The 24,195-nt window shown below is 36.0% G+C and overlaps 1 protein-coding gene across 3 annotated transcripts; it reads left to right on the forward strand.

Moving 5' to 3' along the window:
* The first annotated feature begins 1,413 nt into the window (after positions 1-1,413).
* LOC131155697 (golgin candidate 6) lies at positions 1,414-21,526 on the forward strand. 3 transcript variants are annotated; one of them, XM_058109014.1, is made up of 20 exons: positions 1,414-1,770; positions 2,364-2,440; positions 3,788-3,840; positions 6,161-6,288; positions 6,374-6,426; positions 6,757-6,903; positions 6,989-7,062; positions 7,137-7,206; positions 7,551-7,604; positions 7,703-7,798; positions 8,020-8,070; positions 8,145-8,231; positions 8,351-8,464; positions 8,553-8,624; positions 9,844-10,029; positions 10,204-10,307; positions 10,475-10,523; positions 18,913-18,978; positions 19,196-19,963; positions 20,812-21,526. In XM_058109014.1, exons 2-20 carry the CDS (start codon positions 2,417-2,419, stop codon positions 21,361-21,363), a joined length of 2,748 nt encoding a protein of 915 aa, XP_057964997.1. In that variant the 5' UTR covers positions 1,414-1,770; positions 2,364-2,416; the 3' UTR covers positions 21,364-21,526. The 3 variants fall into 3 exon arrangements, with proteins under 3 accessions (XP_057964997.1, XP_057964998.1, XP_057964996.1); XM_058109015.1 differs by having other exon boundaries at positions 2,393-2,440; XM_058109013.1 differs by having other exon boundaries at positions 2,398-2,440.
* The last annotated feature ends 2,669 nt before the right edge of the window (positions 21,527-24,195 follow it).

Consider the following 24,195-nt stretch of genomic DNA (forward strand, 5'->3'; position numbering starts at 1 on the left):
GTTGAGGCCAATAAGGATCTTCTAGGCTGGGGATGAATCCGAATAAGTTCAAGACATGAGAGGAAAGATTGGTTCAGAGGCACGTGGAATGCAATCCAATGCATGTAAACCGCCAGTGGTAAGGCCCACTTGAGTAATTGTTAGGGAATTGGACTTACTCGCATAAGGGAGACAGTTTCTATTCAAGGGTGAGTAGTTGGAACTCACAAGTGAGGAAGAGATTGTTGAGAATTCTACTTATGAGTTTATCCCACATTGGAAAAAATGAGTGAATGATGGGTACTTATATACATGGTTGGGCTGAAGGCTCATAGGTTTAAACTTTTGGATCAAGTTGATATTTACCTATATGTATCAAGTCCACTCATAAACTCCTATGGTGCTAATAATAACACTATGGATGCATGTTTATGAAGAGGGTAGATAAAACAAGTGACTTGAATAGGTTAACAACTCGAGTCAAGCCTTTCGTAGGCAATCACCCACTTAGTTTGCATTACTCACTTTTTTTGTACCATGTGAGGTGATGAGTCATGAGCCTTAGAAAATGACACTTTTTTTCACTTATTGTCGGGCATCATCAAAGATGCGATGTGTAGCATTATTCTAATATGTATTATGCAACTCATATTTTAAACTTAAAACTCTTTTAATTATCAAAATTTGAGTTTTAAAAGTTATGACTTTTCATTTAAGATAATACCCTAATATTGAACTAAAGATGGATAAAGAAACGAGTTCATTACTTTGAAAAATTAATCAAATACTCAAAAATCTCGAACATGGTTTAAAAAATATATATATATTATTTTATTTTACATGGACCGAGGTGACAAAAAGGAGGTTGCAGTTTGAGCATCCTTTTTGTTTTATGTTTATGTTTTTTTTTGTTTTTGTTTTTTTTTTTTTGTTTTTACATTATATTTGGGTAATGAATCATAATGGGTCCATCCACCTTATGTAGTAGAGATGCAGGTGGGTCTACTAGATGGTGTTCGTCGTTGATTGCGTCACGTGAGCCAATGGGTCCTGTGATGTCACGACCATGGGCCCCAAGTATTTTCTATTATGTATAAGTGCATCTTGGTCAAAAGTCTAGGAGCTGAAATGGAATTCTACCTACGAAAGGGAGTGGATCACTCTATCAACTGATTCAACTCTATCGCCAACCTTCCCTGTCGTCGCGAATAGACTTAGAAAAATAAATAAAAATCCGTTAATTCGAATTGTATTTAACTCGTTTTAACCAACTCATAATCATCCATATGGTAAATGAGTTGAACATGTGTTTTCATTTTCATATTCGCCCCCTTAGTGAGTCGGGTCGGGTTTATCCGGCGGAGATCCGCCGACCTGCTTACTTATTAACCCATAAAAGCCCGCTTATAACCAGCCCAGCCCGGCAGCCCCATTGCCCCAGCCAGCCCCAAGTGCGGGCACACGGCCACACGGCCCGCACGCCCTCTCGGCACCTCCCATTCCCAGCCCCCAGGCCAGCCCTAATGCCAGCCCCATTCCCATTCAAAACCAGCCCTAGCCCTCCCTCATCATTTGAGATTTTGAGCCAACAGAGAAAGAGAGCCAGCTGGCGGCCGCACGAGAGACGGGAGAGTCGGGGAGACCCTTCTTCTTCGACCCTTCGAAGCCCTCTGCCATCCGACCCTTCGCGAGTCTCTTCGATCCTTCGAACCAGTAGGAGTTTCGTGAGTTCTTCTTCAACGCTTCGAAGTTTTAACCAACAAGACCTTTCGCAAGTTCTTCAGGAGCTTCGTGAGTTCGTCACCCTTTGAACCAGCTGCAAGTTTATGATTTTGTAGCAAGTTGGCACTTTTTGTTTGTTCATGTTTATGATTTTGCTGCAAGTTGGCATTAGATTAATTTTAGTGCAATCTAATTAATGATTTTGCAGCAAGTTGGCTTCGTGAGTTCGTCACCCTTCGAACCAGCTTCTTGTTATTTAGTCCAATTTTCTGCCGCGTTAACTTTTAATCTTTAAATTAATTTTATTCCGCATAAGATATTATGTTGTGCTCCTGATTCTTCAAGGTTTTCAGATGAATAATTGAGTTTAATCGGCTTTTCACGACCTCATTCGCAGGTTTTTGTGCTTTAGACCTCTTTCCATGAGGGGAAGTCCCATTAGGGTTTCTAGTTCACGATCGTCTGTTGTTTTTTGATTTCTTTTCTCTTTAATTTTTATTATTGTCTTCTTCTGGTCCTATTGCCTTTCTGGCTCCAAACTTTATAACTTTTTGACATGGTTTAATTCAAAATAATCGCATCGGATCGTATAATCAAAGGCCAATAATAACAATTGGGCATTTTACCCCTTCGTTTTCAGTCTTTGTTCTTCATTGTTTCAGAGTTTTTTCATTCATCGTTTTGATCTAAGTGCAGCGGTGGGATACTCGGGAATATGGATTTGGTGTCTGGTTACAAGGTACTCTCTCTCTCTCTCTCGTGAAAAATTGTTTCAGAGTTTGACATATTGCGTCTCTACCATGTTCATCTTGATTGTGTATATCAGCTAGCTATTGTGGTGTCGCCAGTTTAAGTCGAGCTTAATGTTGTAAAATGCCCTCAAGGTTTAATGGCCATTTCCATTTCTATTCACCTTTTATGCTGTTATGACTTTTGAGAGCATGCTTTAGCTCTAACTTAGTGTGTCATTGTGGTTGGGGTTGGGGTGGGGTGTTTGGAGTAAAGTTAGCCTATTGTGGCAACTACCCAGTGAAATTGCTGAAACAAGATGATGCTGGGGACACCTGGGATGTTCTTCCTTGAGTTAGCTAGTTCATATTGATTAAGTCGGAGCATGGAGAAATTATGTGCTGATTGTCTGATTAGAAATTAATTTCAGTTTGGAAGATGGTTCAACTGGGCGATGGTTTAACTGTTTAATGCCTTGTCATACTTGGTCTTATAGGGAGCATTTGGCATTTCTAAATTCATGCTCCAGAATCCATGGGATTGAAATTAAAAGTTTCTTTGTTTTGGCGGCTAGGCTAGGCTAGACTAGACCCTCTTAGCCTATCATTGGCGGGAGGGCCCATAGGCTGGCCAGTCCCTCCCCATGGGCCAGCAGTGACTGAGCAATAAAAGGATTGGACTGCTCTTTCTTTTGTGTGTTTGTTTTCTTTTATATATATATAATATTTTAATCTTTTTTTTATGTGTATTTGAATCTTTTGAATGAATGACTGGTCCGTCCTTTATAGATTGCAATCCGAACATGGAACATGGATACTACAATAACCATTCTATTGAGTCCAGTTGAGCCTTGTAAACTTAGCCACCAAAACAAATGCTCCCTTAAGTTGAAGTGATGGGATATAAGAAATGCAACCTCATTTAAGGTTATTTGGAGAAACAGTCATTGCAAAATTTAAGTGGTAAAGATGTATCTAAATAGATGTTTTTGTATGAGACGAGCTAAACAAGTTTTAGTTTTGTTCTTTTGTTGTAGGTTGTTATATTTAATGGCAATAATTTATTTTAAAATTGATTGCAATAAAAGTTAGGAGAAGATAAAATAGGTTGTCAAAAGAATTTCTTGTAGGTTAATATGGGGTGATACTTACCAATAGCTCAAGAATGCAGTGTGTACCTCTTAAGACATTATACACTCAATCTTGTAATATATTCAATATATAATTACTTTAAGCTATATGCTTTACTGTGTACTGTTTAATGTGCATTCATTTGAGATAGTGCCATAGCTGTCTTTTATGGCTTTATGCTTTATATGTTGCATTAATATGTGATCAAGTTACTAATTATTGTGCAGGGGGTTGTTGGGCTTGTTTTTGGAAGTGAAAACTCTACTTCAGGCGAAGATAGGTAAGCTGCTCTTATATGTTCATGATTATTTCTAAGGGTTAAAATTTTTTTTTCCCCATGGTCTATTATCAATATGATTTTGCATGGTGCTTGACTAAGGATTGGTTAAAGTTTCTGTACATTTTGATGTACAAGTTGTGCTGGTTATGATTTTAGGCACTTTGCTTAATCTGTATAAATATAAATATCTACACTACATATGTAAACATGATAACTAGTGTGTGTTACCATTTTCCCTTCAAAAACTCATATTTACCCATTTATTTATTTTTATAATATTAACATTAGTTGGTTCCTAGGCTGGTGTGCTCTTTGAGACTGACTTTTGGCTGTACCCTTTGAAACCTCTTAATAGAACTGTTTGTAATAAGAACCACTAACCCATTTTACCTGGAAGAATAAATGATGATGGATGTAAAATTCCAACAAAGTTGTATATGTGGATGGTAATAATTTTACTGTATATATATTTCTGTTACTATTTTGCATATTTATTGCTCATCCTTTTAAAATGATTTTATGTGAAAAAATGAAGCTAAGCTGCATTTTACTGTGTGAATTATGTCAAGCTTTACCCTGTATGTCTTATCTTGGTAACTTTTAAATCTGTTTTTATTTAATGACTTAGAGAAGAACATTTCATAGGTTTGTGCATGGACGAATGGGCTAAGAGTGTGTGATTGCTGCAGCATGGCTTTGAAAATCTAAGTTGCAATAGTATTGAGTTGAGTTTATATGCCAACAGGTAGAGGATGGGTGCAATAGAACAATATGAAAGGGTTTGAAGCAATGTTTTAAAAGGCGAAGGCAAAAGGCAAGGCATTTTAACCCTCAAAAGGCGAGGCATAAGCCTTAAGGCATTCGAGCGTAAGCCTTTTGAAAATTTCTTTTTTAAGATAAAAATTTGTTAAATAAATTATATATATTTAAAATAAAGTAAAAAATTAAGAAAATCACAAATATAATGTAAAAAAGAAAAACTAAATGTAGTTCGCAAAATACTTGTTGGCCATTCAAAAATTTCTAACTTGAATACATGACATAAATACAAGAGATAGCTATACCATTACAAAGTTCAAACTATTTTCATGATGTAACATACAAGTCCAGTTATTTTGGAAAGGTTGAGGTTCAAGAGTTTTAGAAATAAACTCATATTATGACATTCCTTTTGTACAAACATGTAGTTAAAATTTTCTAACCAATTCTAACTTGAGAATCACACACTCAAAATGCATAAGCCTCAACTAAAATGCGCAAAAGGCGTGCTTTTTTGTAAAAATGCCTTAGCCTCAGCATGTAATGTGTAAGCCTTTTTTGGATTTTGTTATTTTAGATTGAGCCTCAAGGCATTTTAAGCATGCCTTGCCTTGAGGCTTGCCTCAATTGAGCTTTTTAAAACACTGGTTTGAATGCTAAAAGCAGGGCTGTTCAGTGGGTAGCAGCAGCAATGGTAAGAACTGTTGGATTCTATGGAGCAGGAAGGTTAGGTTTCAATTTATGCAGTTGGACGGTTTAATTGATAGGATTTGGTCTGAAAGTATAGGTTTAGAGTTTTAAGGTATGAGAAAAGGTACTTTGATTAGGCTTGCAGGAGGAGTAATTAGGTTGGTGGATGTGTTACTGTGCAACGAACAGTTACTTAGGAGCCTGTTGCAGCCTGGAGAGAGAGATAGAGAGAGAAGAGTTGCCCAAAACTCAAATATTCATTTGTTCAATTTTTATCTTGAGGATCAAGAACTTATTGGAGACTGGGTAAAGATTGGTCTCAAGCTTTACGACTCAAACTGCTAATAAGTTTTATGTTCATAACATGATCCTAACTTGTCCCATATAAGATCCATGATGCACAACTATGATCCATTGCAAGCAATAATGAATTACAAAAACACCCCTGGGCACAAAACTCCATTAAACTGATATTAGGCTAATGTTTTAATAAAAACGAAGTACACATTTCTTTCTACCAAAGGACTTGCTGCCGAATAACCTGAGACTTGAGCAGTATAATTTCATGTAGCCAAGATATAGACTCACAATTGGAGATTGGGAGAGAGGTGCATGGATGTGTTGGATGAACAAAATAAAAATTGATGACTTTCAGTACGTGAGAAATGTTTTAAGTTCGAACTGCATTATTGTTGTTGTTGTTTTCTTTCTTTTGTTTTTTTTTTGGGGGGGGGGGGGGGTGGGAGAGTGTAATAATGATGAAAATGGAACAGATGGTCCTGATTTCATGAGCTTATGCATAGTTTTTTTTTTTTTGAATTTAAAATTTAATTGGAAATTTATCTGTTCATTGTTTGACTTGTATCAATAGTTATGTTGAACGTTTGCTCGACCGAATAAGCAATGGCGTACTGGCAGAGGACAGGAGGACTGCTATTGCTGAACTTCAATCGGTTGTAGCAGAGAGTCAAGCTGCCCAGCTTGCATTTGGGGCAATGGGTAAGTTTCTCCTTCACAGATTATATAGAGGCTTTGCTTTTATTTCATGTTTCCCGTGTATGATAATCACTTATTTCCATTGCAGGCTTTCCAGTTCTTACAGGCGTTTTAAAGGAAGAACGTGATGATGTCGAAATGGTTTAAAATCTTTTTCCATTTTTTTGGTTCTATTCCTATCTAGGGACTGAATTGTGAACTCAAGGGGGTCCTTATTCCGTAAATTTGACATTCTATTCCACTCTGTCTGAATCTGATTTTTAATAATAATAATTACATAAATATGAAAAAGAGAAGGAGCAACAAGAAAAGGGGAAGAGTAGTAAAAACATAATTGGATATAAAATTATCTTCTTGTCTTTAAGCTTCCTGGTGGTGTTTAGAAACTGACCTAGTTTCCTTATGGTAATTGCCATTGCATTCTCATCCAAAAAAATGAACATGGATGTTTCATGCTTTGCATGCATGCAGGTTCGAGGTGCTCTAGAAACTCTTGTAAGTGCTTTGAATCCTATCAATAGTGCAATGGGAGCAAAGAATGAGGTCCAGCCAGCTGTAATGAACAGTGATTTGCTTTCTAGAGAATCTGAAAACATTTCTCTTCTTCTAAGTTTGTTGGTAAGAGTCCTCTATTTGGATTTAACACATGGAAATGCAGTGGTTACTGGGTTATGACATGGCTCCTACTTTTGAACTTTGACAGTCGGAGGAGGATTTCTATGTTCGGTACTACACACTACAACTTCTAACAGCTCTTCTTATGAATTCTCCGAATAGGTATTCTTCCTTTTCTATTTTCTTCATGTTTTATTCAGTATTTGGATTGTCTCAGTTATGCTTTTCCTGTTCAGGTTACAGGAAGCTATTCTGACCATTCCTCGTGGTATAACTCGGCTTATGGATATGCTCATGGATCGTGAGGTATGAACTGGTTCGTTGATGGACTTTTTTGGGTTCTTTTAAAGTTAGTTATAAAGATTTTAAACTTAATGGCAGTTTGCCTGTATGAAAATACAATACATGATGATATGGCAAAGAACAGTTCTGTAGCCTTGTGTTTTCCTGTTCATATTTCTTGGGTGCTGATTTACAAGAATTAGCTTTGACAAAATATATTATTCTCAGATGTTTTCCAGAAACTGTGCATTGTGGAGCCCTATGAGGCTATGAGATATTGAATTGGTCTTCTGCCTTTGTTTTTGTTTGGATTCATTCCTTGTTGCATCATTCTTTTGGGATTCAGATGATTGTGGTCCAATTTCCAGGTTATACGAAATGAGGCCTTGTTACTTCTCACTTATTTGACGCGTGAGGCCGAGGTGACCTTTCCTCTTTTATGGTTACATTCTCCTCAGAAGAACCCCATGTTTGAAACTGGTTTATTTTCCTACTAATGGGCAGGATTTTATAATTGCAGGAGATTCAAAAAATTGTGGTATTTGAAGGCGCATTTGAGAAGATCTTTAGCATAATTAAGGAGGAAGGAGGTTCAGAAGGCGGTGTTGTTGTGCAGGTAATTAATGGCCTTTTAAACCTTTATTTTGTGCAGTTTTTTGTTTGGGTTCGATGTTTTGTTTGATTTTGGATGCTTTTAATATTCTTGGTGACTTGCTAGTTCCTCTCTGGATGCTCCTATATGCAATCATGTGCTGCTGTCTACTGCATATTGCTCTGGGTAAATTTATGAATGTAATTGTAAACTATAATGTTGCTAATATACTTGCTGCCACACAGGACTGTCTTGAATTGCTAAACAATCTCCTGCGTAACAATGCCTCTAATCAGGTGTTCGTCTTTGTTGTTATTGTTCTTTTGTTTGGTTTCTTCACATTTCTAACCATAGCATGTACATGGTTTAGATATTATTGAGAGAGACTATGGGTTTTGATCCTCTAGTATCGATTTTGAAGCTCCGAGCAAGTTCCTACAGTTTTACCCAACAAAAGGTTTATTATTGTGGTTTACATTGTGTACCATGTAAATAACTGCTGTAGATAGATGAGATACTATTACAGTACTCTTACTGTTTATTTGTTTTGTTTTATGCCAAACACCATACCAGTAGACAATAAATCTGCTCAGCACGTTAGAAACCATTAATTTGCTAATAAGGGGTGGTCCAGAAAATGAGTCTGGAAAAGATGCCAATAGACAAACCAACAAGACAGTATTGGTTCAGGTTTGTTACAAATTATGTTTATGATATGAATTATGATAAGCTTTTTACTTGGTTGACATCTCACTGTTGATCTGCTGGATGACTGTAGAAAAAGGTTTTGGACCACCTTTTGATGTTAGGAGTTGAAAGCCAATGGGCTCCTGTTGCTGTGCATTGTGCGGTAAGATAGCTGTTCTGTGCCTTCCTACTGCAGTGCTATGTTGTCTGTCTCTCTCTCTCTCTCTCTCAAGTTAAATGAAAGAATGCAATCAACTTCAGCTCTGGTGAATTAAGCATAGTTTGTACTCTCAAGTTTACCTTTTTTAATGGAGGAATGCAATCAACTTAAGCTCTGGTGAATCAAGCATAGTTTGTACTCTTTTGTTGGTCAATTGCATTTGTCTGCTGAGTCTTGCTTAGTGATCAAATAGGTTACAGGAGTTCTCAACTTGCCAATTACAATTTTTTGTTTGTATAATTTTTGTCGTGTTATATATAAAACCACATTGTTGTTTCAAAGAAATTTAAATTGTATTTTGTTTAATATTGTGTAGGCTTTGCTTGCAAATGATGCATTTGTTGCTTGTGCTGTGCCACCATATTGATGTTAGAAATTAGGACTGTTTTGCCTGTATTTGTCAAGTTTTTCACCCTTTTTGCTTGTGCTGTGCCCCCATATTGATGTTAGAAATTAGGACTGTTTTGCCTGTATTTTATCAAGTTTTTCACCTTTTTTTTTGGATTTCTATGGTTCTTACTTCGTCCAATGCATGTTGATGGGTACGTGTGTTGTGTGTTGTGTGTTGAGTGTTTTAACTACATTTTTAATGTAAATGACTATAATGTTCTGTTTGATATTGAATATGACTCATTCCAAGCTTGCCTTTGCTTTTAAAATAAATTGATTTCTAATCTTAGCATGTCTTTGAACTAGTATGTAATCATGGAAAATCATAATAACAGCCATTAGGATTTTGTAGTTTTATCCATTGTCTTTTAATGTGTTATTTCATGTGTACATTTTTTTCAATGTATTCTTCTCCAACATGTCAAGTTATCATCCATCTCTGCTTAGATTCGAAGTGGTTGAGTCCATCAGTACTAGGGCGCCAGATGATCTTACTAATGTATGTGTATTTTATATCATGACATTATCATTAGTGAAGAGGATATCATGCATCATTTGACCATTTATTTCAGAAAATGAAGTGGCATAAATTTTGAGTTAACTTTTCCTGAACTATGTACTCATTGATATCTCTCTGCATCTTATATATAATATATCTCTCCCCCCCCCCCTCCCATATATATTTTTTTAAGAAATTTCAGTGCAACAATAATTTCAAAGTGTTATTATCTTTGATTCTAAAGATGTATAAATTTATTGGTAACTTTGTCAGGCACTACAATGCATTGGTGATTTAATTGCTGAACATCCCAAGAATCTCGATACTCTTGTGAGTAAGGTTCTTGGAGAAGAACCTCATGTAGAACCTGCTCTGAATTCTATTCTCCGAATCATTATGCGGACTTCTAGTCTGCAAGAGTTTGTGGCGGCTGACTATGTCTTCAAAAGATTTTGTGAGGTTCACATCGTGTACTTCCTCCATTACTTTGTTTGTCTTGGTAAAATTTGATAACTTTTTGCTTGTAGTTCATCATATCTCACTTATGTTCACACTCCTGGTTTTCGTTTTACATTGAGACAATTTAATTACAATACCTTTCATTTCTTATTTAATTCACCTCATTGGGAGCAGAAAAATTCTGATGATCAAGTGATGCTTGCATCCACACTAATCCCTCAGCCGCATTCAATGACTCATGCTTCAATTGATGAGGACGTGAACATGTCTTTTGGAAGGTTGGTTCATTCTCAATGTTTTCAATACTCCATTTCGATTTATAGCTAAATTGTATTCAAGCTTTTATGTTGTCATTGCATTGGTAAAACTGAGACTTTTAGTCATTCTTTTTTGTGATTTTACCACTTCCAATGAGTGACATTTCAGGAATCTGTTTTTATGGCAGCATGCTATTACATGGTCTTACTCCAAGTGAAACTGATGGTGATCTTGAGGTAATCTATGATTTTAATATTTAATTGGTCAATTTGAAAGATGACAGAAGAAAATCTGCATTACAATTTTTGTATGTGTTTTTTCTAAATAGGGGTTAAGTGGCGGGTATTTGCTTTGCTTGCATTCACTGTTCCATGGATTTCTAGGCATGTGGTGCTTTTTTTTTGTATAAGGTTTTAACTAAAAAGATTACTCTGAGTAGGAAAATGGGCCCTTGTAAGGGATATTTTAGATGGAGGAGCCAGTGATATTTTGAGAAGTCAAAAGTCCAAACTAACATCTGGAGATCCCTTTTCTAGTATAGATGTAATCCGTGCAATTCCATGGAATTTCTTTTCTCAAATTTGGCATTTGTTCTTTCCTTTGGTCAAATTCACAATGGATAATGGTTATAGAGCACATTTTTATAAGGATGTCACCCGGGGGGGTGGGGGGGGGGGGGAACTCATTTGGCGAGTGCTTCTCTTAGTCTTTATTGAATTTGGATCCTCAATGATGCCTCAATTTCTAGTTTCTTGGTTCTTAGTGGGGTAATTTTATTTAGAAATTTCATTTTTTATTTCTAAAAGTCTTAACCAAAAGGAGGCTGAGGATCCTCCTTTGTTGCTTGTCTTATCATACTTCTTTCAACCTCCATCTTGTGGGGATAATACATAGTGAATCCTAAGGGTCCATTTGGTATTGTTGTTGTTTTCTGTTTTTGTTTATATATAATGAAGAAATAAATTATAAAAACATGTTTATTTATGTTGCCAGTTTTCTATTTCTATTGTTTATTTTTAGTTGTTTGTGAAAAAAACTGAAAACCAAATTTATGGTTTTCAATTATTTTAGTAACCTATTGCCAGAATATCTCTGTAGTCAAAATTAAATTTTTTGGATTAAACAATTCATTTTTTTGCATACTTTTTTTTAATTAAAATTTAAGTTAAAATTAAATGATCATATGAATTTAAATATAATAAAAAATCCGTAAATTTTCAAAAAAATTAAAATAATAATGAAGGCCATTAAAAATTCTTTTTGACTATTTTTCAATTGTCATGTACAATAAGATTGTTCTTGTAAAGTGAATTATGAAATGTAATAATTAAGTAAAATAATCATAATTATTTTTCTTTTTATTGTAATATTTTTAGTTTGTATTATTTTGTACTTTTGCTATTTTAATTATACATTTTTAATTGTTGTCTTATTCAAGGACTAAAATGAGAATTTGTTTAATCAAGTTTTAATTTTTTTTTTAATTTAGAAATATTAATCAAACATGTTCTTGGTTTTTATTTTATGTTTCTGGTTTTTAGTTTTTGTTTCTAGGTTTCATTTTTCATAATTTTTGACAATGATACCAAATGGCCCCTAAACAATTCCGGTGTTTGCAAATCTTTGTTCTCGCTTTTAACTTGGTTGTATAATTTTTCTCCCTTCATAAAATTTATTGTGGAAATCTAAGGCCTTGTTCACTTGTCGAAAACAATTTTATTTTCTATTTCTAGTTTTCTAATAATTACAAAAAATGCCACCTTGTTTTGCAATCTCAAATTTGTATGGGGAAGTAGGAAAAGCATCTTTTTGATTATTTTGTAGATTTCCTATATGAATCTTAGAAATTTGGAAAAGAAAGTGACATTTTTGTAATTATTTGGAACCTGAGAAAGGAAAATAAAAACTGTTTTCCACAACTAAACCCCTAGATTTCCATCTAATGTAAGGCCTTTGGTATCTATCCTCAACAAGTTAACACCAATCATCAGATGCATGTTAGAAGACATATTAAGGCCGTTTCTCATGATATTTATTTTGTATTATTGTGGTGATGATATTAATAGACTTCTTCTCTTACGTTGTCCAGCTGCTCGGAGTATTTCTAATAAGTTATTTGCATTGCCCAGAAAGCATTGGCTTTGTACGATTACATTGGGGTTCTAATAATTTCCTTTAGGCCCTGTTTGGAACTTGGAAAACATTAGGAAAAGGATAGGAAAATATGAAATAATCCATTTTTTTGGTTTGACTATCAAGGAAAGCGAGAAAGAAAATAAAATATACAAGCAATGAATGAGCTAAAATTTGATTTTACACTATTAATATTTAATTTTTTTTCCTTAATTTTTAATCATATTGGAACAAATTTTTGTTCTTGATAACATTTGACATAGAGAGAAAGTAAAGTGGAAAAGGAATTTCCCCATTTTCTTTTCATTTCCTTTTCCCAAACAAAATCCTTGATCCAAGGACCCTTAGGGGCTTCAGAAGGGAGGAGCTAAGGGGTTGTAGAGGTGTGCTTTCTGTTGCTTTGTTGCTTGTGGCTTGAGGTAAATGCTTGATAGCTTAAGGATCAATGTTTGTTATTAAAATTATTGAGGAGAGAATTATTTTTCTTACCACTACAGTGCTTTTGCTCTTGGAGTTTTTAACATGATTTGCATTACCCATTTTCAGCAGTGTTTTAAATGCTGGACCTGATTGGCTAGTTGAATCATTCGAACTAGCAGCCTCCTGGTTTAACATCGAAAATAGAATTTTCTAAAAGACCAGCCCAAATTCAACTAAGCTGGTAAAAAAGGGGATCATTTTGATTGCATATTAGAAAATTCTAAATTTTTTTTATCGTAAAAATTATTATTTTCATTGGAAACATTTCATTTGTATTTTATTGCTATAGGTAAGACAGAAAACTTATTTATTTTTGCATATTCTGATTACAATATTATGCATGACATAAATATAAAATTAATGACAAGGTAGTGGTTGAATTGGACTGACACGCCACAAACCGATCAGCTGATGAGTTCATTGATTAGTCTTGTTTTTTCAAAACATTAACTTTCAGAAATAGCTTTGTTGGTTGGATGCTTTTCTTTTACTTTTTGAATCTAGGGATTTTTCGTTCATAATGGGTTGACATCAAGGTTTCTTTCTGAGTCTTCATCCTTTTTCTTTAGCTATGGATGAGCTCTACATCCATCCAAAATGAGAATCTGCGGTGCTGGTTTGCATATGATATTGCTTGATAGATGCAACTAAAGATGGAGCAGACTCCAAATTAGAATTATGGAGAGAAGCTTTAGAAGCTAGAGGTTCAAACCAAGTAGCAGACAAAATACACTATACATTTTAGTAACTAGAAGGAATAATGGAGAAACTATTATACTATGTTTGGTTTGCAGAATTAGGGCTGGAAAGGGAATCAACATATAGAACCCAACTCCCATTTCCATGCTTGGTTTACATCAGTGAGGGTGGAATTGCATTCTGGCTCAAATGCTATTTCTCCCATTTAATTGGCTGGTGATTTTGTCTCATATGTGTTGGGATTATAATTCTATTCATGACTTCCTTTTCTGGAAGACAATTATAACCTTCATTAGATAATAAATTCCAAAAAAACCATAAGTGGACCCTCTCTTAACTGCCAATGACGATGACAACAGCAACTATCATATTAGTATTACTGCAACGACAACCACCACCACCTGAACAACAATATCATGTATTTTTCTATCTATTGTGGTCACCGTTGAAAATCCATTTGTTGTTAAGGAATATGAATTGGTATTTTGAAGTATTCCATATGACAGATCAAATGCAAAATGGCAATTTTGACAGTCATTCCATGTGACGTAATCTGTTCAAAGAGTGATTCTATTCCTACCTCATTCCTTTCCTACATTCTATTTTGTGAGTCAAATATTTAACTTGATGGTCAAGAAATTCCTAGTGTTAAAGGGTTTCAGTACCTTCAATCTATTGTGCAATCCAAAAGACAAAGTAGAAATTGAAGATGTGATACATAGAGTTAAATAAAGTTGGGAGAGATAGAGGGTGCTTCAATCGCGGTGTGATTGTAGAATGCCCCAAAAATTAAAAGGAAATTTCCAGAGTTTGACCCATAGTAGAAAAAATGCTACACCTTAGAGAACCACAAATTGGTACAAAAATTATAAAACATGGTACATTTTCATTCCGGAACGCTAAATCTAGTGATCCTAAGTTTTAATTCAATATTTTTGCCATGTCATATTGTTTTATTACTTTAGGGAACCATCACATTGTAATTCTATTTTCAATCGTCATTAATCTATTTCACAAAGAAAAAACTCTTCTAGATTTAGAAACATCTCAGCATTCTCTACAAAATATGCAACTGCCATTACACATTTTTTACCGACATATCTATAGAAGTATATCCCTAACGTTCCACTTTTTACAGAATGTGCTGTACTGCGATCCTGTTCCCGTTTCATGTTCTAGGTAACATTTGTTTAACCACAAAACCAGTAATGTTAATAAGGATTAGAATGTTTTTGGTTACTAAAAATGTATATCCAAAAAGAGCAGAAATAAGATTGTTAAGATGGATGACGAGAATAGCTTTAAAAGATACATTATGGAATTAACATTTGGGGGTATGTTAGGCATGGACACATGTATAAGATCAGGTAAAAACGACTAAGATGATTTGGAAACTAGTAATGCAGACCAAGTAGTACTTAAGATTCGAGCTTTCATTTGGACTTTGGTTCGTAACAGGATTAATACAAGTGACATGCTTCAGGCTATGAGGTTCTTAGGAGTATTAATACAAATGGCATGCTTCAAGCTTGGAGACCACACAAGGTTCTCAGGCCCAATGTATGAGTAATTTTCTGCGAGGAGAATGAAACAAATTGTCATTAATTTCTACATTTTGGGGTGGCTAGGTCTTTGTGGAACAATCTGTTCTCCTGTTTTGGCAAGGATTGGGTCACTTCGCTGTCTGCTCAAGAGTATATAGCAGGGTGAAATTTTGGGGTTTTGAAAAGGAAAGGAGGAGAAACTTCTGGTTTTGCCCTGTTTTTGGCGTTTTACACACTTGGCTTGAAAGGAATGGTAGGATTTTTAAAGACTAGAAGACTTCTCTGAACTTGATTTGAGAGAAAGTTACTTATGCTTCAATTTAGGCACATTCTTTTGTGGTTTTTGAGGGCCTATCACTGTCCAATATCCATAAGGACTGGAAGGCAGCATTGATGTAACTCTTAGATGTTTTTGTTTTTTGTTTTTTGCTCTTGTTTTTGGAGAATGCTTCCTCCTCTTTCTCTGTAATCTCCTGTTTTTTATTCAATGAGTTTTCCGCTATAAAAAAAAAGTGATTCAGATGATGTTATAGGAGGGTAGGGGCATGGAGTTCGTAAAATAACTTTTTGATAGCACTTCAACTAACTGAGGATATTGCTCTAAATTGTGCAATGTGACGGTAGTCGTTCTAACTCTAATGTAGTGGGAGTTCTTGTTTATGTTTTCTTTAAACTTCCTTTCTTTAGGATGAGAGCTTATCTTCTTCCTTGTAATCTTCTCCTCCCCCCGCCCCCACCCCTCCCCACCCCATTCTTTAATCAAAAGGAAAAAATGATGGGCCTGCCTGTAAAAGCGATGGATTGTGAGCTTACTGGGAGAGGGGAGCATTTGAAAACTTATAATTGATCTGGGTCAGATATTGAATTGCTATGGCCCATCTGAGGATGGTGATGTACAATTAAGGCGAGTTGATGCCTCAGTTGTTTCAAAGCCTTATTCTAAAAAACTAGAAGGGGATTCTCTTAGTTAGAGCGGCCAAAATCAAAGATTGATGAAAGGTTCTCATTTTTGGTTCATACTGGTGTTGTGCAAGTGGAGAGTGCAAAAATTACGGTAATGCAACTGGCAAATTTCGGAGATGCTCTTTATAATCTAGACAACCAGTTCCTTATGAGTGGGTGCTAATCAAGTTATTAAGGCAGATAATCTTGGATCGAATTTTGAAGCCTATAGTGTTTGTGCTGTGGAGGTAAAGGGTCAAGACAATCGTTTTGATGTGGGTTGTAATGCTGGGGATAAGCTTGGTAGTGGTGGGGGAAAGGCTTGTATGGAGGGGTGTATTAAAGTGCATACTTGACAGGTAGCGGTGCAGGAGGGGGAGTTGACATGAAGAATTCAGCATGTGGGAGCAGATACAAAGTGAGGTGAGAAAGGTTGTGCAAAAGGGAAAAGGAAATGCAGTGCTGGTTCTGAGAATAGGAGTGACTTTGATAGTGATTTTCCTGTGATAATGGCTTATTGTTGGGTTGGGTTCATGAAAATTATGGATGTCTTGGAATCTCCTCATTTGATTGGAGATATTTCCCACGAGCCAGCAAGTCCTCTTGAAGGTTTAGAAGCTGTTAATATTTTTGAGAATGATGGTCAGGATATAGAGCCGCAAACAATGATCAGGTTAGAGATGCAATGCTATATAACCTGTTCCTTCTTTTTTTGGTAAGGGGGTGGCGGGTGGGGTTGGATTCAGTGGGAATGATATTGAAGCTTGCAATGGTTGGATAATATGGGTTTATGATTATCTAATCTTGGAGGATTGGAATTTCATTTGGATGGTGGTAAGAGCAATTAAAAAAAATGTCCGTATGAGCAAAATTTGAAGTGTTCTATTAATTATGGTGGAAATGGTTTAAGAAAAAACTCTTTATTTGTATTAGGTTTTTTGGCTTATTTTCCATGTTTTATTCATAGTAGTTAAAAGCGCGCCTCACGCCCAGAGAGGCAAGGAGGCTAGCGCCTCATACCATGCAAGGCGAGGCGACCTGCAAGAGGCACAGAGGGGCAACAGGCGTAGTGAGGTGCACCTTGAAAAATTTGAGTCTGTTAAATGAAAGAAATAGCCAGAGCCAGAGCCGTAGCCCTCATTTGACTCGAACAAACAGGAGCCCTAGCCCTCTTCGACCCTTCGAAGCCCCACGACCCTCCGTGACTTCGTCTTGCACATTCGAACCAGCAGGAGCCTTCTCGAGTCTTCGAACCAGTAGCGTGAGTTCGTCTGTGAGCCTTCGAACCAGCCAGAAGCCTGCGTGAGCTTGTCTTCAAGCCTTCGAACCAGCACCGTGAGTTCGTCTTTGACATTTCGATCTAGTACGAGTCGTCCGACCCTTTGTGACTTCGTCTTCCACAGTTCGAACCAACAAGAGCCTTCGCGAGTTCGTCTGCGAGCCTTCGAACCATCTGTGAGTTCGTCACGTCGTCTTTGACATTATGAACCAGCAGTGAGCTTGTCTTCTTCTTCTTCTTCTTTTTGCTGCATGCGTACTGCTACCTGTTTGCATTTTGCTTATGTCACGTGAGGGTGATGGTGGATTTCAGACACGTAACCCCCCAAATCAACGGATCAGAATGGATTTCAAGCTTCTACTGTCTTCTTAGGATTGGATTTTGGATAGCTCTGAAGAATGGGCCCCCAAAAAACAAAAAAGAATTTTCAAAAGGTTAATGTTTAAATTATTCTTATATGATCAATATTTATGTACCACTCATTAAAATAATAAATATTCACTCTCCCCATAGTATTTTCAAGAAAGTTTTGATATATCAAATGTGGCAATTTAAACTTAATTTTGATATTAAATTTTATGAGTATTATTTTAAATCATTAGAATCACTTTAACACAAATTCAAGTCGTGATTATTGTATGGTCAAATCTTCAATTATAATTATTGCTGCTAAAATTTATCTGAGAGAATTTGGATCAATTATAATATTGATTGCATGCGAAAATTAAAAGAGAAATGACTTGAGGGATGCAAGTTGTACTTTGGAGAATCGCTTCAATGCTTAAATCAGGGAAATCTTTTAAACCAGTGTCTCTCCCATGCAAACTATATTTTATTGTACTCTTTTCTTTTATACTAAGAAATCTTTTATTTACTCTTTTCTTTTGATGTTGAACTATGTTGAATCATCCTGTCAATTTTATTAAAATTTCAATTGTTATTAAATATTTTGGCATTTTAAATTCTAGTATTACTAGATCTTCATATGTTCATATATCAATTACCCCAAACAGGTATTTTACACTATTTTAATAATTGTGTGCCTCACCTTCGTGAGGCGTGCGCCTTCGCCTCGCGCCTCGGCTTCAAATACCCTTTGGGCGTCAGCTCGCCTTGTGCCTCTGACTACTATGGTTTTATTTATTTATTTTATTATTTTTTGAGGAGTTCTGGTCCTGTAATTTTTTCTCTCGTGATATATTTCTTTTGTTATCTAAAAAATAAGGAATAAAGCAAAAGTTTCCATAGGTCACACAGTTTTTGTCATCAGGATGTGGCTACTAAAGCCAGTTTAAGAATGCTTAAAACTTAAATCCATATTCAGAAACTGAACTTTTTTTCTTTTTTTTTTCCCCCATGTCTTCCTTGCTTAAAGAATGGCATGTGACTGAATTATCAAGAAGTACGGCTATTGATTCTGTGACTGTGAAATCAATATTTATATAGGCTTAAAAGTGTTATATAAACCATAGTACCACACAGCAGAACACTCTCTTTCTCTCTTATTTTTCAGTGTTCTAATAATCTGGCTAACCTTCTGAAGTGCAGACTTGTTGCCGTGCCGCGAGTGTTCTTTCCCATGTGATAAAGGACAACATGCAGTGCAAAGAAAGGGTATGCAGCCTTTATTCTTCATAGTTTCTACTTTTATTTGCAAGATAGCTAAATTGCTCAACCAAATTTTCTACCCATGTATTCTTTTTTTCTTACGTTACATTTTAATTAGGAGGAAAAATTAATGACGTTGATGTGCTGATAAGTTTGAATGTCTTTGGAAGGCAGAATGTGCCGTCCTTTTCTTAATTATCTGATTTTAGAAAAAGATTTTCAGGTTCTAGGAATTAAACTGAAGGCGCCTGCACCATCTCCAGGACCCCCAGAGCCCTTAATGCACCATCTGGTCAAGTACTTGGCTCTTGCATCTTCCATGAAAAATAAAGATGGAAAGTCAAGTACAACAGGGAATATGTATGTCCAGCCTATTATTCTCAAGCTGTTAGTGACCTGGCTTGCTGATTGCCCTAGTGCAGTGCATTGCTTCCTAGATTCACGTCCCCATCTCACATTTCTACTTGAGTTGGTTTCAAATCCATCTGCAACTGTGTGCATAAGGGGAATGGCTGCAGTTCTCTTGGGAGAGTGCGTCATTTATAATAAATTGAATGAAAGCGGTAAGGATGCATTTTCCGTAGTTGATGCCATAAGTCAGAAAGTTGGGCTTACGTCATACTTTCTGAAGTTTGATGAGATGCAGAGAAGCTTTATCTTTTCCTCTGCAAAGCCAACCCAGCCCCGTAAACCATTGACAAGATCTAATGCTGCTAGTATGTCAGAGATTGAAGATGCTAGTGAGAATGATGTAACTAACCAGAAGAATGAGGATCATCCAATTCTTGCATCAATTTTTGATGCTCAATTTGTTAACTCTGTTAAGAGTTTGGAAGAAAAAATCAGAGACAGCACTGTAGAAGTTTACAGTCATCCAAAGAGCAAGGTGGCAGTGGTGCCAGCAGAATTGGAGCAGAAGAATGGCGAAAGTGATGGGGACTATATCAAGCGGCTAAAATCATTTGTAGAGAAGCAGTGTTCTGAGATACAGGTATGGTTGTTTGTACAATTTGCATATTTCACATGATTAAAATAAATAAGATTAGGCTTCAATACAGGAAGGCAAAATAGAAAGGGTTCAACATGAAGTACCTTGTTAGCTTTCCATTTTCACCCTTTGTGGGGAAAATTGATATGGTAAAATCATTGTACTCTGCATTTGGGAGCTTGAATTTCAGGCCTTGGATCTGAATTTGTGTGGATTTGAACACAGTACATTGAGTTTTATCTAAATTCACACAAATCCAAATCCAATACCTGAAATCCATCCTTCTGAACGCTACCTTAAATCATTTGTGCTGGCTAGGTTCAGTGGCCTCTTAAGACCTCAATATGTAAACACTGCTCCTAGTTAAGCTCTACAACATATAATTGTAGGGGATTGAAAAACCAGAAAAACAAGAGGGCAAAATGTCAGAAGGTTAATTGAGTAGACCTGGCTAAATTCAAGGAGAAAACATAAAATGTGCCAGCTAGTAACCATCTTAAAATCTGCCTGGTAAGGTATGAGAGATTTCTTGATGATTCTAGTTATGTTCTTAATGGGTTTCGTGAGCTAACCTTCAATCTCTTTTGCTGCCCTGTTATAATCAATTCCCTTACGAAGGCAGGTTTATTCTTAAAATGTTTTTTATACCATAAATATTACTCATTGAACATTTGCTGAATGATGATTCATGAAATGACCATGGTGCCTTCCCTGGAATGATACATGGGCATTGTGATTGGTGGGGGGGAAAAAAAATTCTTAACTCTGATGCATTATGTTATGTTATGTTCGAACTTGAATTGAGATGCATATGAATTAATATTGTTTTCCCTTTCCCTTTACCCCTGAAGGACCTTCTTGCACGAAATGCAACTTTGGCTGAGGACCTTGCAAGGACAGGTGGAGGCGGTTATTCTCAGCCTGAGCAGAGAGTGGGTGGAGGCTTTGAGAGAGTCCAGATAGAGACACTGCGGAGAGATCTTCAAGAAGCATCTCAACGGGTAGAGATGTTCAAGACAGAGAAAGCAAAGGTGGAGTCTGAGGCAGCCATGTATAAAAACCTGGCTGCAAAGGTTGAATCTGATCTCAAGAGTCTATCTGATGCTTACAATAGCCTTGAACAGGCCAATTACCATATGGAGAAGGAGTTGAAAACCTTGAAGGGTGGAGGGGCCACGACACTTCCAGATATTGAGGTAATAAAGACTGAAGCAAGGGAAGAAGCACAGAAGGAGAGTGAGGCTGAACTAAATGATTTGCTCGTGTGCCTTGGGCAGGAGCAGAGCAAGGTTGAAAAATTGAGTGCAAGATTGCTTGAATTGGGAGAGGATGTAGATAAAATGCTTGAAGGTATAGGAGATGATATGGGGTTGCCTGAAGATGACGAGGATGAGGAAGATTGATGATGATTATAAATGTAGTATTGGAGTTAATTGTGTTTTTCTCAACTCTTTGTACATTTTTTAATGAATTTGTACAGCACTATTTTTATTATTTAGTGTGTTGAGAACAGTAGTAAACTGAAAGTTTAAGATTGGATACTAAATATTTATTGCTTAAAAGCTCCCTATGGTGTTATCTCATGTCGCCGCCAAGCAATTTCAGAAATTAGAACTATTCGCGAGTAACTGTGATGTTGTGCTGGAGTTCCAGGAATGAAATCAATGTGGTTGAATCCACTGCTTGGGGTGTCTTTCCGCTTCAAGGCAGCAGCTCTTGCAAAGGTAGGAACGGGACACCCACCAAAGTGGGCTTAAAATTGGATTATTGTAGTAAAACTGAACCACTAAACATGAGCTAGTCATGCTAAACTAGTGGCTACCTTATTGCTTTAACTTTTTGCCCTTTCAATTTTTGCTGGCTAGTTCGGGCCAGTGACGTGGCAGAAGCAGAAAGTAGGAGAGGAGACTGGGTCCATGTGCCTGCTTTTATGCTTTTCAGGGATGATCTTTTCTTTACAATTCAGATTAGTTGAAGATCCACTCATTTGCATAGCAATATGCAAATTTAATGACAATGGTTTTTTACTTTTCCCTAAAAGGAAAAAAAAAAAAAAAAGAAGAGGTGAGCTGCGACGATTGTACTGCAAATGGGGGATAGGGTCATGGAAGTAATCCATGTGAAAGTTTTTATTTATCTTTTTTTAAAGCCCGCTGCCATGACATTTTTGACATGGCTCTATAGCCCTTTCCTTTTATGAGTACCCAAAAATGTGCTCATTCCTTGAATTCATGTAGTAGTAACATAAAGAATCTCTCATCCACTTTATTATGCTATTAGTAATGTCTGATTCATATAATTTGTGAAAATCATGAATAGAAGAAGCATGAATTTTACACCAAGATTACGACGACGATTCTGTTCAGCAGCGGTAAATTGGTATTTTCCTGGTGAAGTCAGTGTGAGCAAGAGGATGATGAAAAAAAATTATTGAAGTTGTTGCTTGTTTTTAATAAATAATGTGCTTACATGCCTCTTGCAAGAAGCAATGTGAAAAAAAAAGGGCAAGGTTGTTGATTGTTGTAAGTAGGATTGCGCAATCGGTTTGGGGGTAAAATATAAAAAATCGAAATTATTCAATTTTGTAAAATGTTAAATCGAACAAAATCACCGAACCACTCAAACTAATTGGTTTGACGATGATGGAAGTTGAACCAACTGAATTTTATGTTGTCTTTTCTCTTTCTTTTTCCCTTCAAAAATTCCTATATACATTAGTCACAATTACAAGAATCTTGTATTAATGACAACTCTTTTAAACTTACTGGTCAAGAAATCAGTAACAATTAGGTGATCTAATCATACTAAAAAAATAACAGTTTAAAAAATGGTGACTCCATTAAACTTAAAATTTCATTATATAAAATTCTCAATTCATGCTCAATCGGTTACCATCTGAGTCGAGGTGATTTGAGTCGATACCAATCCAGATGCATCGAAAATGGCAATTTTGGAGTCGAGTTCTGCAATACGAGATATGTTTTTCTTGAAAGACTCATCTTTAATGATTTTTGTATAGGACAATGTGTTTAGGCTATATCTTTAATATTTACTATATCTATTGTTAAAATATTGTTGTGAGAATAGTTTTCTTTAATTTAATTAGTTCAAACTATGTTTTATTCAAATAATATAATTAGAATTTCACGTAGTGAGCAAAGTGATTTTTGGGTAGTTAATCTCTCAACTAATCACTAATAACTATATATTGTGATACAATTTATTAGATTAATGCATTATTTGGATTTTATGTGGATTTGGGCACTTTAAAATATGTATGAATATATTAACATAATGGTATAAGTGTGCTTTTGTTGACACTCCCATAGTCCGGTGCAGATGCATTGATAGTATGGACAAGGTTGGTGATAATACACAACAATTGCTAAATATATTGATGTCTAGAGGGGTCGATTCTTGAAATAAGGGCATTAGACATCCGAATGGCGGATCCGAAATCATATGAAGGGGATAATATATGCAGTGAGAAGTGGATCAAATATGGTCCAATGAAATCACGATTAACCTATTTTTATTTTTGGTGAGGTTAAAACACCTATTTAATATACTACCAGTTCGTTAGTCTTTAAACTATACCTAGGTCCAAGGAAACCTATAGTCAATAGACTACATTACCAGGTCGGATTCAGGGGCACAGTTATGTGAAGAGAATGTATTAGTACCCCCGTCCAATGGATGGTAACTAAAAATTAACTAATCAAGACTCAGGCACTTCTTTTTTATTCAATTACCAAGTCGTAATACCTGTGAAAGACAGAAGTTATCCTCACCTTGGGATCCTTAAAGGCGTGAAAAGACACAACCTCCAATGATCCCTTTGTTTATTTACATGACCTATAAATATTAGGAGACCTTACAAGAGACAAAAACCTCCTTCACCTCCCATTTCCCAAGGGCATACAAAAACATAATCCTCAAGTCCGTAGGAGAGTTCATTACAGAAGTTGATTTCAATAACCCAACATATGGAATCAAGAAATAAATCCATTATTAAAAGCATGTAAGATAGAAGACACTCATAAAAATACAATGCAAAGTATGTAATAAAAGTGTACACCTAAATCAAGGAATCTAGTAGAATCATTTACTGAGCTAGCCCAAAATGATTTTGCTAGAATCCTTGCCCCCTCATGCGATAATCGGTATTATGTAGCCCCAATTCATCATATTCGTACTCATGGGGGCGTGCACACACATACACACAAACATGCAGG

Source organism: Malania oleifera, chromosome 5 (genome assembly GCF_029873635.1).
Source record: "Malania oleifera isolate guangnan ecotype guangnan chromosome 5, ASM2987363v1, whole genome shotgun sequence".
NCBI classification, from domain to species: Eukaryota; Viridiplantae; Streptophyta; class Magnoliopsida; order Santalales; family Ximeniaceae; genus Malania; species Malania oleifera.

Coding starts and splice junctions, on each gene's coding strand:
- LOC131155697 (XM_058109014.1), top strand. CDS start 2,417: ATGGATTTGGTGTCTGGTTACAAG. Junction 8,465..8,552: donor ACAAGACAGTATTGGTTCAG/GTTTGTTACAAA, acceptor GGATGACTGTAG/AAAAAGGTTTTGGACCACCT. Junction 18,979..19,195: donor ACATGCAGTGCAAAGAAAGG/GTATGCAGCCTT, acceptor AAAGATTTTCAG/GTTCTAGGAATTAAACTGAA.